Source organism: Platalea leucorodia (genome assembly GCF_965183815.1).
Source record: "Platalea leucorodia genome assembly, chromosome: 24".
Classification (NCBI taxonomy): domain Eukaryota; kingdom Metazoa; phylum Chordata; class Aves; order Pelecaniformes; family Threskiornithidae; genus Platalea; species Platalea leucorodia.
Window position 1 is genome coordinate 1,865,292 of NC_138846.1, and position 15,386 is coordinate 1,880,677.

General features: G+C 55.6%; 5 protein-coding genes across 5 annotated transcripts; 2 read left to right on the top strand and 3 right to left on the bottom strand.

The window, feature by feature from the left end:
* Positions 1-3,178: 3,178 nt before the first annotated feature.
* Positions 3,179-3,604, bottom strand: LOC309600521 (uncharacterized protein; the record flags this gene model as incomplete). The annotated part of the gene is made up of 1 exon (XM_082332920.1): positions 3,179-3,604. The coding sequence occupies one exon, from the start codon at positions 3,602-3,604 to the stop codon at positions 3,179-3,181; it is 426 nt and encodes a 141-aa protein (XP_082189046.1).
* A 3,564-nt stretch (positions 3,605-7,168) lies between these two features.
* On the bottom strand, positions 7,169-7,567 carry LOC309600523 (uncharacterized protein; the record flags this gene model as incomplete). The annotated part of the gene is made up of 1 exon (XM_082332922.1): positions 7,169-7,567. The coding sequence occupies one exon, from the start codon at positions 7,565-7,567 to the stop codon at positions 7,169-7,171; it is 399 nt and encodes a 132-aa protein (XP_082189048.1).
* Positions 7,568-9,206: 1,639 nt separating this feature from the next.
* LOC309600509 (uncharacterized protein) lies at positions 9,207-9,659 on the top strand (the record flags this gene model as incomplete). Its single annotated transcript, XM_082332903.1, has 1 exon — positions 9,207-9,659. The coding sequence occupies one exon, from the start codon at positions 9,207-9,209 to the stop codon at positions 9,657-9,659; it is 453 nt and encodes a 150-aa protein (XP_082189029.1).
* A 2,430-nt stretch (positions 9,660-12,089) lies between these two features.
* LOC309600503 (uncharacterized protein) lies at positions 12,090-12,569 on the bottom strand (the record flags this gene model as incomplete). Its single annotated transcript, XM_082332897.1, has 1 exon — positions 12,090-12,569. The coding sequence occupies one exon, from the start codon at positions 12,567-12,569 to the stop codon at positions 12,090-12,092; it is 480 nt and encodes a 159-aa protein (XP_082189023.1).
* A 1,678-nt stretch (positions 12,570-14,247) lies between these two features.
* LOC309600512 (uncharacterized protein) lies at positions 14,248-14,700 on the top strand (the record flags this gene model as incomplete). The annotated part of the gene is made up of 1 exon (XM_082332911.1): positions 14,248-14,700. The coding sequence occupies one exon, from the start codon at positions 14,248-14,250 to the stop codon at positions 14,698-14,700; it is 453 nt and encodes a 150-aa protein (XP_082189037.1).
* Positions 14,701-15,386: the final 686 nt, after the last annotated feature.

Consider the following 15,386-nt stretch of genomic DNA (forward strand, 5'->3'; position numbering starts at 1 on the left):
GTAAGGAGTACTGCAAAGCTGCCGTATGCCCTAGTCCTCATCTTCCAAGTGTTCTCAAGGACAGCAGTTCTAGTATACTGCAGCACACAGGACTTAACTGAGAATAAAATAATACTTCTGCCTTATTCATCACTGTAAGATATCTATGATTTACAACTTTTAAAAAAAATAGTGTGATGCTGTACTATGGAGAACTAGCTTTTACGTGAAGATTTAATCTGAAGAAAGAAATAAACACTTTTAAATGTGCGTACCCTCGCTGAAGTTGCAATTTTCATATTTGGGTTGACAATATCACCACAATATAAATATTTTAAGTGATGTGTCTTACCTATTAAACCAGTATTTTTAACCCTCCATTTATTCTTAGCCTTTCATTTTTCTGTGTTTTAGTAGAATGCTTTAGTACCCAATAACAGGAATCTGCAAGAAAATAATACAGGAAATTAAGCAGGCTGCTAAACAGATTACTCAACACTCAAATCTATTGAGAATCCAGATCTTTTTCCCTTACACCCCACCTGCAAAACACAGACTGTAGGCACTGCCCTGAGAAGCTGCGTGTGGGAGGAAAGGAGATGCTGTGGGAACAAGTTCAAACTTGTCTCCAGGAAATATTACAAAGGACTGGGAGGTTTTAGAGCAGATGTCTGTTTTGGAGGTCACACACAAAGAAAGGGGCAGAGTTTTGCTCCCAGAAGAAGAGAAGGAAAGGAGAGCAAGCTTAAAGCAGCAAATTAAAAAGGACAAATAGATGCAGGCTAAGTAAAATTGGCAGATACAAGGAAAGGCGCTCAACTGCTGTCTTTATCCAAGTTATCTTTATCTAAAGATCTTTTAGAGCCAAGCTTAAAAGTATCAATAACCAAGCACACGGGGTTTGTTGGTTTTGGGTTGTTTGTGGGTTGGGGTTTTTTTTTGTTGTTTTTTTTTTTTTTTCTCCTAATTCTGCAAATAAATTGCAGGCACTCCCCTACCACAGCCTGGCGATGGCTTCCGACCAGCTGGCATGCACCAACCCCTGCGAGGCAAAGTGTCCCCAGCCCCTGGCCACCAGCAGCAATGAGCCCTGCGTCGTGGCCTGCGGTGACTCCCGGGTGATTATATACCCACCACCCGTCGTTGTCACCTTCCCAGGGCCCATCCTCACCACCTACCCACAACAAACCGTCGTGGGAGCCTCAGAGCCCTCCGAGGTGGCCCTGGCAGAGCCCCCTGCAGCAGCACCTCTGCCAGCAGAGGTGACAGGGAGGCTGGAGGCAGCAGTTGAGAAACTTGCCCCCCAGGTCATTGCCCGACCTGAGCCACGGTGTGCCCCAAAATACTCCTACACCTACTCTTCCCAATGGACACATCCATGCAATTCTTACCGCTCTGGGAAACGGTGGACGTACTAAGCTCAGCTGTGGTGTGCACAGAGCAATTTAAAGAAGCAGCAAAGGAAACTTGAGATGCAAATTGCGGGTGGAGCTGATAGGCACCAGCCCAAGTGCTGGGTGTTGTCTGGCTCCAGCTGAAAAGAATGAGAGCTGCAAATGCTCAGCACCTGTGAAAGGCAGGCTCATGTGTGCATTTTCTCATTTTGCCTTTAGTTTAGATCTGTTATCCTCTGGCTTTCCAGTTTAGTCATCTGCTTACATTGTGCTTTGTCTTATTTCAGTTATATTATTGACACTGAACTTAGAGAGGTGACTTAGGATGCTAGAAACTGCACACAGCAACTGTGCCAAAGGAGAAAAAACATTTTTTATAGACTGCATCACTTTGACCCTGGTGATTAGCCAGAGCCTCACTGAACCCCTGGAAAGATGGTCTGTATGTTCTGTACAATTTTGTTTCAGAATTGTAGAAGAGCTCTCTCTTTCCAAATAAATTTTCTGTACCGAAGTATGTCTTCTTGTTTTCATTACCACATAATCATTTCCTTCTTCTTTTCCTTATCAATTGAATTTATAGTATATTTATCCTTGGTCATAGGTATTCCATGTTTCTTCTTCGAGTGCAAATGTCACAAAATCCCAGGAATACGTTTCCACACAATGTCATTAAACATGTTCTGAACATTTGACGCTCCCCAGGACCAACCTGAGTCCCTGGCAGTTGCCACTTGTAACAGCAGTCCCTGCAAGTGCTCTGGCAATGCTCAGCTCCAAATTTGCCATGTCCATCTCAGGACAGAGGAGCTTTCCAGGCTCTGCCCCAAGGCCAAAGCAAGACATGGATATCTGGGTGAAGCCCGCAGAGTAATGTGCAGCCCACACACAGCCCTCTGACACACTGTGCAGAGCTTCCCCGAGGTCACAGGGGGAAGGATGCCCTCAGGCTACCCACAAATGACAGCACTCATGAATGCAATACCCACATTGCAGGGTGCATGCTCAGTGCATCACCCCGAGCTTCATGACTGACTGCTGGGAACGGGGCGCAGAGTATGAACAGGAAAGAAATAAGACACTAATTTAGTTTTCATTCGTCTATAGACCTCACAAAACAGAAAGTGGTATTTCACCTTTGAAATCTCTCTTTTGTAAAGAAGCTAATAATTTGCTAGCAACTTTGCTACCTTGCAGTTCAAAGGTCTTTTCTGAGAGAAATTCAGAGCTTCTACAAATGTTTTTATCAAATTAATTGCCCTCTAACATTTCACATTACTGCTAAGTTATAGACATAATTCCAGCCACAGCCAAGAACAAATTCAGAACAAAAAAAATTGTTCATGCAAAGCGGATTTTTTAATGTGGATGGAAAATGCAATAGACAGTGACGGCAGGAAACAAAACAACACAGAAGCAGTGAATTGGAAACACAAAAATCATGAGGCTGCAGCAAGGCACAACCCAGGGCTTCACTCCAAAGATTCCCCCCTCCTATTGCAGGTTGGGAGTCTCAGAGCTGTCAGAGCAGGGGAAACTCTCATCCGAGGATGAGTACAGCTTCGTTGTACCACAGGTTGAGGGGAGCTTTTGGAGGCAGTGCTGGAAAGCCTAAAGCTGCCAGCTGAAGATCTGCAAGGTTACTCTGTGCAAATAAGCAAGGATCATAAAGGTCTAGTAGCTGTTTTCCCACAGCCTGAAGAGGGGCTGAAAGCTTTGTTCTGCCTCTGGTGGTAGAAGACAAGAGGTGCTACTTGTGGAAACCGAGGGTAAATGCAGCACTGAAGTCCATGGATATTTGGGGTTTAGCAAGGCCCGCAGTTGCCACTGAGGTACCTGTGGCCTCGGCGCCAGCCGCCAGAGCCACAGCTCCCAAGGCCTCCGTAGCCCCCAGAAAGGCCATAGCCTCCATAGCCCCCAGAAAGGCCATAGCCTCCGTAGCCCCCAAGGCCTCCATGTGACCCAAAGCCCCCAAGGCCTCCAAAACCACCACGGCCTCCAAAAGTGCCGCCGAAGCCACCTCCAACGCCAGGGGCTCCCACCGAGCCAACAACGCTGTACTGCGGGAAGGAGCTGAGGATGGGCCCGGGGAAGGTGATGGCCGAGGCCGGGGGCTGGATCACCACCACGGAGTCAGGGCACTGCCGCACGCAGGGCTCGTTGGCGGTGTCAGCCAGAGGGGCCGGGGCGGCCACCCCACAGGAAGGGATGCACAGGCTGGCGCAGGACATCCTTCTGTTCAGGAGGTGAAGCTGCAAGACAAGGCAGAGCTGCGGCTCAGTGCAAGGCCTGATCCCAAATCCCTCCTGTCTCACTTGCACTTACAACTTGTGTCCCAGGACAAGCTCGGGATCATCTCAGGCAGTCAGAGCAAAAACACGTGTAAACCCCTTGCGTTCCCTCATGGTCTCTGGGCCTGACTTGCCCACAGAAGGGAGGAAAATCTGCCTCATCCAAACCAGATGGAAAATCACCGAGCTTCCAAAGGACTTGAGTGCATTGGTATACTCAGGGCATCATAACTGCAACTTTAAATTTCCATCCTTTCCATAGCTCTGAAGCAGCACAATCACATCCTAACTATGTACTATGAAAGAGTGGTGGAGCCCAGAAAGAGATAACATGAGAAAGACACTGCTGAGGAAAGAAAGAGGGACATAAGACATAAGACTTGGACTTACCCGGTTGATCAGGAGAGTCAAGTGGAGGAAGCTGGATAGAGGGCTGCGAAGCCATCAGCTCTTTTATACATGTACCACACTGCCCAGGGCATTGGCCAAGGGGTGGAGGCAGAAGCCCCAGCTAATCATGAAATCAAGCGGAGAAGCCTCATGAAACAAATTGTCATGCGGGGCAATTATATCCATCCTAATTGGGCATACGAGCAAGCAAACATGCCCTGGAGAGCAAACAGGTAATGGGAGGGACAGACCATGACACGCCATTACATGAAAGACAAGGTGCTGCTGTAGCTGACCTCACGGCACCAATAAACCCTGATCTGTCCCTAATCCCCCCACTTTGCTTATATGCCAGAGACCTGACCATCCTGCAGAAGTGCTTTGCAATCCTGGGCACAGCCATCACGCCTGTCATTACCTCTCTTTTACAGGCTGGTAAACAGAGGCGCCAGGAGGTTGGGCAAGGGAAGAAGCTATACCACCCACTCAGGGCAGCTCCCAAATGCCAACCATGGTCCCATGCTGGCAAGGGCTGGGGAGACCACAGTACTAGGTGCGAGGGGCATCCCTAAGCCTTGGACATTTTTCTGTCACTGCATGACTTGTTGATTTTTGGCTCTCCAATTCTCTTGATGGTCATGGAAAGAACAGAGGAGAAGGGTCCTGTGTGGGATGAAGCTCCATCTGAAAAGTGCGGGCACAGATGTGGGTGGGAGGGCAGTGGGATCAGGCACTGGGAACCTGTGTGAGGGATGATGTGAACAGAGGAGCTGGAGGGCAGGAACAGGACCAAGACACTCTCAGCTCACTCACCCATGTGTCTGCAAGCATCGTCTTCCCCAAGCCCCCTGTGGAGGGACTTAATTACTCAGCAGGGCATTGAGGGCTGTGCCAGGAGAGGCTGACTGAGCGCTCACAGTGAGCTAGGGTGCACATGGCCTTGTTCCCCACAGGCACAAACACACTGGGCACCTCTGGCTCTGAGCGCACTGCTGGGCTACTGTTGCGTGTGACGTGGTTGGGCACAGCAATCTTCTGCAAGATGCCCAGGATTACTTCATGTAAGCAAAGGAGGGCATTAGGGACAGATCAGGGTTTATTGTTGCCGTGAGTTCAGCTACAGCAGAACCCTGTCTTTCATGTCATGATGTGTCATGTTCTCTCCCACTCATCACCTCTTTCTTCTCCACGGAACGTTTGCACACCAGTGTCCCAAATGAGGAGGCATATAATTGTCTCGCATCACTATGTCTGTCAAGAAGCTTGTACGCTTGATTTTATAATTACCTGGGGCTTCCAGCACCAGCCCCTTAACCAGCGTGACCTGTGGGAGACGCCCCCCTTCCTCCTGCATGCCCTCGGCAGTGTGTCCCTGTGACAGATGGTCAAATGCAATGAGGGCCGTACTCAACTCCTTCAACAACAGCTTCTCCCTCTTTGCCCTCCCTGTCTTCTCCCCACTTTGGCCTCCTGCACTCTGCAGCCCAAGAAGAGCTGTTGGGCACTACAGTGAGTTTATTGCCCGCTCTGGCCATTCCCCAGGGGCTGCCTGCAGCCCCAGGGCTGCGGGTATTGGCATGCCAACAGAGCCTCCCCAAGGGCAAAGGCCAAGCTTAGAGGAACTTGGGTCTGACACTGGTCGACAGGGGAGAGGGTGACCAGCCCCTAGCACCTCCCCAGCTGCCATGCCTCCACCCCTACACATTGCTGCACCCCTGCACCACGTCCTCATCCTGTTTTTCCTCTGTCTCCCGCTGCTTTTTGGGAGCACTTTTAGCCACTCCGAGCACACCCACAGCAGCCATGATGGGCGTCACCAGAACCCCTTTCCACCACTTTGCGCTCAGGACACACACAGGGGACACCACATGAGCCAGGACATTGTGGATGGCCGAGAGTCAGTGCAGGGGGACCTGGCCAGATGTGAGGACGGGCAGAGGTAGAAACATCCTCGCGGGGAAGAGGAAAAATGCAAGCTTCAGGTCAGGCGGTGGAAAAATCCAAATGCCTGCTGCTGCCATTTTGCTGCCGTTTTTCCCATCCTCTGTGCTCACAATTGCGGATGAGACACCTTCTCCTGAGCTCCCCGGCTGTGCCCAACGTGCTGCCACGCTGCCCTTCCTGATGGCTCTGGCCGGAAGTGTCTCTGTCCAAGACCACCTTGCCGTGCTGGGATCACAAGATGAGAAGATACTTGGGGAAGGGAGGGACCTCTGGAGGGTAGGCAGTCCAACCTCCTGCTCAAAGAGCTTGGTGCTTCGTGTGACTGGATACCCGTGGCCACTCCATGGCTCTGAGAGGAAACTTGGCTGTGTCTCTCTCACCCCTTCCCACTGCCCCCCACCTCTGGCTGGGCACAGGGGCATGGTAAGCAGCCCTCTACGTGCACTGGTCCTCTCTCCATTTCCCTGGACCTCCAAATGCGACCCATAACAAGCCAATGAAAGGAGGTAATGCCAGGCATGCTGGTTTTGCAGAGCATTTGGAAGAGCTTCTGCAAGACACCTATGGCACTGTCCCGTGTTCAAAGAGGGCTTTGGGAACGTATTGTGTTTATCGCTGGTGGGAGACCAGAGGAAGCTCAGTGGCATGTGCTCTACAAGACCCAGCTGGGGCTGTCGTCGTCAGTTGTAACAGACCGAGAAAACTGGCCAAATGCTCCGTGGGAGATTCAGGCAGCCCAGACCGCCACACCCTGAGGTTTGGGGGAAGTAGGACAGAAGAAGGAAGGATGAAGGAAAACCAGAGGTCAACATTGCAATGCAACACAGCTTTTATTGCAGTTCGAGGGGAGGAGGGAGTTGGGAGAAGAGCAGGGCCCTGGTCAGGGCCTTCCCCTGTCTCCTGGCAGTGGGCAGAGCCACAGTGAGCATCAGCCGTGCCACAGGAGAAGGTGCCCAACATGGCGCTGGTTCGTCACGGGGCAGCAAGTCCTGGAGTGAAGCTCAAGTAGGGCAGGCGGAAGGCAGAGTTGGGCCCCAAGCGAGCACGAGGAATCCGAGCTCTGGAGCCCAGCTATGCCGAAGGGATGTCCTTCCCTCGGGTGTCGTGTCGGGATGTGCCAGGGGCTTTTCCGGAGCTCTCCTTCATCTGTGGCCGCACCCAGTGTGGGGCTTAGCAGGGCCCACAGTTGGCACTGAGGTACCTGTGGCCTCGGCGCCAGCCACCAGAGCCGCAGCTCCCAAGGCCTCCGTAGCCCCCAGAAAGGCCATAGCCTCCATAGCCCCCAAGGCCTCCATGTGACCCAAAGCCCCCAAGGCCTCCAAAACCACCACGGCCTCCAAAAGTGCCGCCGAAGCCACCTCCAACGCCAGGGGCTCCCACCGAGCCAACAACGCTGTACTGCGGGAAGGAGCTGAGGATGGGCCCGGGGAAGGTGATGGCCGAGGCCGGGGGCTGGATCACCACCACGGAGTCAGGGCACTGCCGCACGCAGGGCTCGTTGGCGGTGTCAGCCAGAGGGGCCGGGGCGGCCACCCCACAGGAAGGGATGCACAGGCTGGCGTAGGACATCCTTCAGGCAGGCAAGGGGTCCTGGAAAACGCAAGAGGGATCAGGCGAGGGTGCAGGGAAGGGGCTGTATCGAGGGAGGCAGGGAGAGATCCCCAGGAGGCTTCCAAGAGCTGGACTTACCCCGTTGATTGGGAGAGTCAAGTGGAGGAAGGTGGATGGAGCACTGCGAAGCCCTCAGCTCTTTTATACATGTACCACACTGCCTGGGGCATTGGCCAAGGGAGTGGTGGAGGAAATCCCAGGTAATCTGAAATCCAGACTTCAAGATCCTTATTTCATGTGATTCAAGACAATTATATCCCTCTTCATTGGGGACATTGGCATGCAAACGTGCCCTGGAGAAGAAAGAGGCGACGGGAGGGACAGATCGTGACACATCATTACATGAAAGACAAGGCGCTGCTGATGTAGGTGACGTCGCAGCACCAATACACCCCAACCTGTCCCTAATCCCCCACTTTGCCTATGCAGAGGAGTCCGGAGCATCTTGCAGAAGTGCTTTGCAATCCTGCGCACAGCCATCATGCCTGTCATTACCTCCCTTTTACAAGCTGGTAAACAGAGGCACCGGGAGGCTGGGCAAAGGGAGAAGCCAGTCCACATGCTCAGAGTGACTCCCAGAAGCCCACCATCTCCCGGTGCTGTGAGGGGTGGGGGCCTTTTGGGGCAACAGGTCAGGAGCATCCCTAAGCCTTGGCCATCTCCATGCCCCTGCTGACAGGGTGTATTTGGGGCTCCTCGATTAAGAGCCATGCAAAGAATAGGAGCACTCTTTGCCATGTGGGGCAAAGACCCATACGTGCGGGGGCGCAACACAAACGTGGGTGGGGAGCAGTGAGATCAGGCGGCTAGGTCGTGTGTGAGGGGGGACATGCACGGAGGAGCTGGAGGGCAGGAAGGGGACCAGGACACTCTCAGCTTCCTTGGCCACGTGTCTGTGCGCGTGGTCCTCCCAGAGCCCTCTCTGGAAGGACTCGATTACTCAGGTGGGCATTGAGGGCTGTGCCAGGAGAGGCTGGCTGAGCACCCACAGAGAGCCAGGCTGCACGTGGCCACGCTCCCTGCAGGCACAGGCACAGGCACTTTGAGCACCGCTGGGTCTTGGCACGCAGCTGGGCTGCTGCTGAGTGTGGCGTGGTAGGGCTCAGCAATTTTCTGCAAGATGCCCAGGATTCCTCCACGTAAGCAAAGTGGGGATTAGGGAAACATTTACGTTTGTTGGTGCTACAGCAGCGCCTTGTCTTTCATGTAATCATTTCTCATGGTTTGTCCCTCCCATCACCTCTTTCTTCTCCAGGGCACGTTTGCATGCCAATGTCCCCAATGAAGAGGGATATAATTGTCTTGAATCACATGAAATCAGTGTCACGAAGCTTGAACGCTGGATTTCAGATTACCTGGGATTTCCTCCACCACTCCCTTGGCCAATGCCCCAGGCAGTGTGGTACATGTATAAAAGAGCTGAGGGCTTCGCAGTGCTCCATCCACCTTCCTCCACTTGACTCTCCCAATCAACGGGGTAAGTCCAGCTCTTGGAAGCCTCCTGGGGATCTCTCCCTGCCTCCCTCGATACAGCCCCTTCCCTGCACCCTCGCCTAATCCCTCTTGCGTTTTCCAGGACCCCTTGCCTGCCTGAAAGATGTCCTGCGCCAGCCTGTGCATCCCTTCCTGTGGGGTGGCCGCCCCGGCCCCTCTGGCTGACACCACCAACGAGCCCTGCGTGCGGCAGTGCCCTGACTCCGTGGTGGTGATCCAGCCCCCGGCCTCGGCCATCACCTTCCCCGGGCCCATCCTCAGCTCCTTCCCGCAGTACAGCGTTGTTGGCTCGGTGGGAGCCCCTGGCGTTGGAGGTGGCTTCGGCGGCACTTTTGGAGGCCGTGGTGGTTTTGGAGGCCTTGGGGGCTTTGGGTCACATGGAGGCCTTGGGGGCTATGGAGGCTATGGCCTTTCTGGGGGCTACGGAGGCTATGGTCTTAGTGGGGGCTATGGAGGCTATGGCCTTTCTGGGGGCTACGGAGGCCTTGGGAGCTGCGGCTCTGGCGGCTGGCGCCGAGGCCACAGGTACCTCAGTGCCAACTGTGGGCCCTGCTAAGCCCCACACTGGGTGCGGCCACAGATGAAGGAGAGCTCCGGAAAAGCCCCTGGCACATCCCGACACGACACCCGAGGGAAGGACATCCCTTCGGCATAGCTGGGCTCCAGAGCTCGGATGCCTCGTGCCCGCTTGGGGCCCAACTCTGCCTTCCGCCTGCCCTGCTTGAGCAACCCTTCAAGACTCATCGCCCCTGATGACAGAGACCCGCACTGGGCGCCTACTCCTGTGGCACGGCTGATGCTCACTGTGGCTCTGCCCACTGCCAGGAGACAGGGGAAGGCCCTGACCAGGGCCCTGCTCTTCTCCCAACTCCCTCCTCCCCTCGAACTGCAATAAAAGCTGTGTTGCATTGCAATGTTGACCTCTGGTTTTCCTTCATCCTTCCTTCTTCTGTCCTACTTCCCCCAAACCTCAGGGTGTGGCGGTCTGGGCTGCCTGAATCTCCCACGGAGCATTTGGCCAGTTTTCTCGGTCTGTTACAACTGACGACGACAGCCCCAGCTGGGTCTTGTAGAGCACATGCCACTGAGCTTCCTCTGGTCTCCCACCAGCGATAAACACAATACGTTCCCAAAGCCCTCTTTGAACACGGGACAGTGCCATAGGTGTCTTGCAGAAGCTCTTCCAAATGCTCTGCAAAACCAGCATGCCTGGCATTACCTCCTTTCATTGGCTTGTTATGGGTCGCATTTGGAGGTCCAGGGAAATGGAGAGAGGACCAGTGCACGTAGAGGGCTGCTTACCATGCCCCTGTGCCCAGCCAGAGGTGGGGGGCAGTGGGAAGGGGTGAGAGAGACACAGCCAAGTTTCCTCTCAGAGCCATGGAGTGGCCACGGGTATCCAGTCACACGAAGCACCAAGCTCTTTGAGCAGGAGGTTGGACTGCCTACCCTCCAGAGGTCCCTCCCTTCCCCAAGTATCTTCTCATCTTGTGATCCCAGCACGGCAAGGTGGTCTTGGACAGAGACACTTCCGGCCAGAGCCATCAGGAAGGGCAGCGTGGCAGCACGTTGGGCACAGCCGGGGAGCTCAGGAGAAGGTGTCTCATCCGCAATTGTGAGCACAGAGGATGGGAAAAACGGCAGCAAAATGGCAGCAGCAGGCATTTGGATTTTTCCACCGCCTGACCTGAAGCTTGCGTTTCTCCTCTTCCCCGCGAGGATGTTTCTACCTCTGCCCGTCCTCACATCTGGCCAGGTCCCCCTGCACTGACTCTCGGCCATCCACAATGTCCTGGCTCATGTGGTGTCCCCTGTGTGTGTCCTGAGCGCAAAGTGGTGGAAAGGGGTTCTGGTGACGCCCATCATGGCTGCTGTGGGTGTGCTCGGAGCGAGCGTGGCAGCGTGCGCTACTTTATGGGCTGATGTGCGAGGAAGGGCAGCGAAGGACCAATGAAGCCTAGGTCCAGAGACCCGGGCGGTGGGAAGCTCTGCTGTCATTCCCGGGCAGAGCTGCGTCCCCAGGCGGTGGGTGGGTGGGTGACACAGGGAATGGCGGGAAGAGCTTCTGTCCCAGCAGTGGAGCAAGACGGGGCCAAAAGTGCTCCAAAGAGCAGCGGGAGACAGAGGCAAAACAGGACAAGGAAGTGGTGCAGGGGGGCAGGAATGTGGGGAGGTTCTGGGGGTTGCTCCCCCTCCCCCTATTGACCATGGCCTCCCAAGTGGCTCTGAGCTGGGCCTTTGCCCTTGGGGAGGCTCTGTTGGCATGCCAATCCCCGCAGCCCTGGGGCTGCAGGCAGCCCCTGGGGAATGGCCAGAGCGGGCAATAAACTCACTGTAGTGCCCAACAGCTCTTCTTGGGCTGCAGAGTGCAGGAGGCCAAAGTGGGGAGAAGACGGAGGGCAAAGAGGGAGAAGCTGTTGTTGAAGGAGATGAGCACGGCCCCCACTGCAGGCGACCGTCTGGTGGAGGGACACGCTGCCAAGGGCAGGCAGGAGGAAGGGGGGCATCTCCCACACGTCACGCTGGCAAGGCTCCAGGTGGGAGCTGGCTGGGATGGCCCAGGGAGCCAAGGCTGCCCCTCGGGGTATTGAGTATGGAGGAAGAATGAGGAAAAACCAGAGGTCAACATTGCAATGCAACACAGCTTTTATTGCAGTTCGAGGGGAGGAGGGAGTTGGGAGAAGAGCAGGGCCCTGGTCAGGGCCTTCCCCTGTCTCCTGGCAGTGGGCAGAGCCACAGTGAGCATCAGCCGTGCCACAGGAGTAGGCGCCCAGTGCGGGTCTCTGTCATCAGGGGCGATGAGTCTTGAAGGGTTGCTCAAGCAGGGCAGGCGGAAGGCAGAGTTGGGCCCCAAGCGGGCACGAGGCATCCGAGCTCTGGAGCCCAGCTATGCCGAAGGGATGTCCTTCCCTCGGGTGTCGTGTCGGGATGTGCCAGGGGCTTTTCCGGAGCTCTCCTTCATCTGTGGCCGCACCCAGTGTGGGGCTTAGCAGGGCCCATAGTTGGCACTGAGGTACCTGTGGCCTCGGCGCCAGCCGCCAGAGCCGCAGCTCCCACGGGCTCTGTAGCCCCCAGAAAGGCCATAACCTCCATAGCCCCCAGAAAGGCCATAGCCTCCGTAGCCCCCAGAAAGGCCATAGCCTCCATAGCCCCCACTAAGACCATAGCCTCCATAGCCCCCAAGGCCTCCATGTGACCCAAAGCCCCCAAGGCCTCCAAAACCACCACGGCCTCCAAAAGTGCCGCCGAAGCCACCTCCAACGCCAGGGGCTCCCACCGAGCCAACAACGCTGTACTGCGGGAAGGAGCTGAGGATGGGCCCGGGGAAGGTGATGGCCGAGGCCGGGGGCTGGATCACCACCACGGAGTCAGGGCACTGCCGCACGCAGGGCTCGTTGGCGGTGTCAGCCAGAGGGGCCGGGGCGGCCACCCCACAGGAAGGGATGCACAGGCTGGTGCAGGACATCTTTCAGGCAGGCAAGGGGTCCTGGAAAACGCAAGAGGGATCAGGCGAGGGTGCAGGGAAGGGGCTGTATTGAGGGAGGCAGGGAGAGATCCCCAGGAGGCTTCCAAGAGCTGGACTTACCCCGTTGATTGGGAGAGTCAAGTGGAGGAAGGTGGATGGAGCACTGCGAAGCCCTCAGCTCTTTTATACATGTACCACACTGCCTGGGGCATTGGCCAAGGGAGTGGTGGCAGAAACCCCAGGTAATCTGAAACCCATCTTACAAGCTTCGTGACACTGATTTCATGTGATTCAAGACAATTATATCCCTCTTCATTGGGGACATTGGCATGCAAACATGCCCTGGAGAAGAAAGCGGCGATGGGAGGGACAGATCGTGACACATCATTACATGAAAGACAAGGCGCTGCTGATGTAGGTGACGTCGCAGCACCAATACACCCCAACCTGTCCCTAATCCCCCACTTTGCCCATGCAGAGGAGTCCGGAGCATCTTGCAGAAGTGCTTTGCAATCCTGCGCACAGCCATCATGCCTGTCATTACCTCCCTTTTACAAGCTGGTAAACAGAGGCACCGGGAGGCTGGGCAAAGGGAGAAGCCAGTCCACATGCTCAGAGTGACTCCCAGAAGCCCACCATCTCCCGGTGCTGTGAGGGGTGGGGGCCTTTTGGGGCAACAGGTCAGGAGCATCCCTAAGCCTTGGCCATCTCCATGCCCCTGCTGACAGGGTGTATTTGGGGCTCCTCGATTAAGAGCCATGCAAAGAATAGGAGCACTCTTTGCCATGTGGGGCAAAGACCCATACGTGCGGGGGCGCAACACAAACGTGGGTGGGGAGCAGTGAGATCAGGCGGCTAGGTCGTGTGTGAGGGGGGACATGCACGGAGGAGCTGGAGGGCAGGAAGGGGACCAGGACACTCTCAGCTTCCTTGGCCACGTGTCTGTGCGCGTGGTCCTCCCAGAGCCCTCTCTGGAAGGACTCGATTACTCAGGTGGGCATTGAGGGCTGTGCCAGGAGAGGCTGGCTGAGCACCCACAGAGAGCCAGGCTGCACGTGGCCACGCTCCCTGCAGGCACAGGCACGCTGGTAAGTGCTGGCTCTGGGCATGCAGCCGGGCTGCTTCTGAGTGCTATGTCTGCAGGAGCAGCAGCCTGGCGCAACATGGTTGGGCACAGGAATCTTCTACAAGGTCCCTGGAACTCTTCCACATAGGCAAAATGGGGTATTACAGACAGATTGGGGTTTATTGGTGCTGCCAGGTCAGCTACAGCAGTGCCTTGTTTTTCATGTAATGATGTGTCACGATCTGCCCCTCCCATCACCCCTATCCTCTCCAAGGCACGTTTGCATGCCAATAACCCCAATAAAGAGGGACAAAATTCTCTTGTATCATTATCTTTGTCATGAAGCTTGTACATCGGATTTCATAATTTCCTGGGTTTTCCACCACCACTCCCTTGGCCAATGCCCCAGGCAGTGTGGTACATGTATAAAAGAGCTGAGGGCTTCGCAGTGCTCCATCCACCTTCCTCCACTTGACTCTCCCAATCAACGGGGTAAGTCCAGCTCTTGGAGGCCTCCTGGGGATCTCTCCCTGCCTCCCTCAATACAGCCCCTTCCCTGCACCCTCGCCTAATCCCTCTTGCGTTTTCCAGGACCCCTTGCCTGCCTGAAAGATGTCCTGCACCAGCCTGTGCATCCCTTCCTGTGGGGTGGCCACCCCGGCCCCTCTGGCTGACACCACCAACGAGCCCTGCGTGCGGCAGTGCCCTGACTCCGTGGTGGTGATCCAGCCCCCGGCCTCGGCCATCACCTTCCCCGGGCCCATCCTCAGCTCCTTCCCGCAGTACAGCGTTGTTGGCTCGGTGGGAGCCCCTGGCGTTGGAGGTGGCTTCGGCGGCACTTTTGGAGGCCGTGGTGGTTTTGGAGGCCTTGGGGGCTTTGGGTCACATGGAGGCCTTGGGGGCTATGGAGGCTATGGCCTTTCTGGGGGCTACGGAGGCTATGGTCTTAGTGGGGGCTATGGAGGCTATGGCCTTTCTGGGGGCTACGGAGGCCTTGGGAGCTGCGGCTCTGGCGGCTGGCGCCGAGGCCACAGGTACCTCAGTGCCAACTGTGGGCCCTGCTAAGCCCCACACTGGGTGCGGCCACAGATGAAGGAGAGCTCCGGAAAAGCCCCTGGCACATCCCGACACGACACCCGAGGGAAGGACATCCCTTCGGCATAGCTGGGCTCCAGAGCTCGGATGCCTCGTGCCCGCTTGGGGCCCAACTCTGCCTTCCGCCTGCCCTGCTTGAGCAACCCTTCAAGACTCATCGCCCCTGATGACAGAGACCCGCACTGGGCGCCTACTCCTGTGGCACGGCTGATGCTCACTGTGGCTCTGCCCACTGCCAGGAGACAGGGGAAGGCCCTGACCAGGGCCCTGCTCTTCTCCCAACTCCCTCCTCCCCTCGAACTGCAATAAAAGCTGTGTTGCATTGCAATGTTGACCTCTGGTTTTCCTTCATCCTTCCTTCTTCTGTCCTACTTCCCCCAAACCTCAGGGTGTGGCGGTCTGGGCTGCCTGAATCTCCCACGGAGCATTTGGCCAGTTTTCTCGGTCTGTTACAACTGACGACGACAGCCCCAGCTGGGTCTTGTAGAGCACATGCCACTGAGCTTCCTCTGGTCTCCCACCAGCGATAAACACAATACGTTCCCAAAGCCCTCTTTGAACACGGGACAGTGCCATAGGTGTCTTGCAGAAGCTCTTCCAAATGCTCTGCAAAACCAGCATGCCTGGCATTACCTCCTTTCATTGGCTTGTTATGG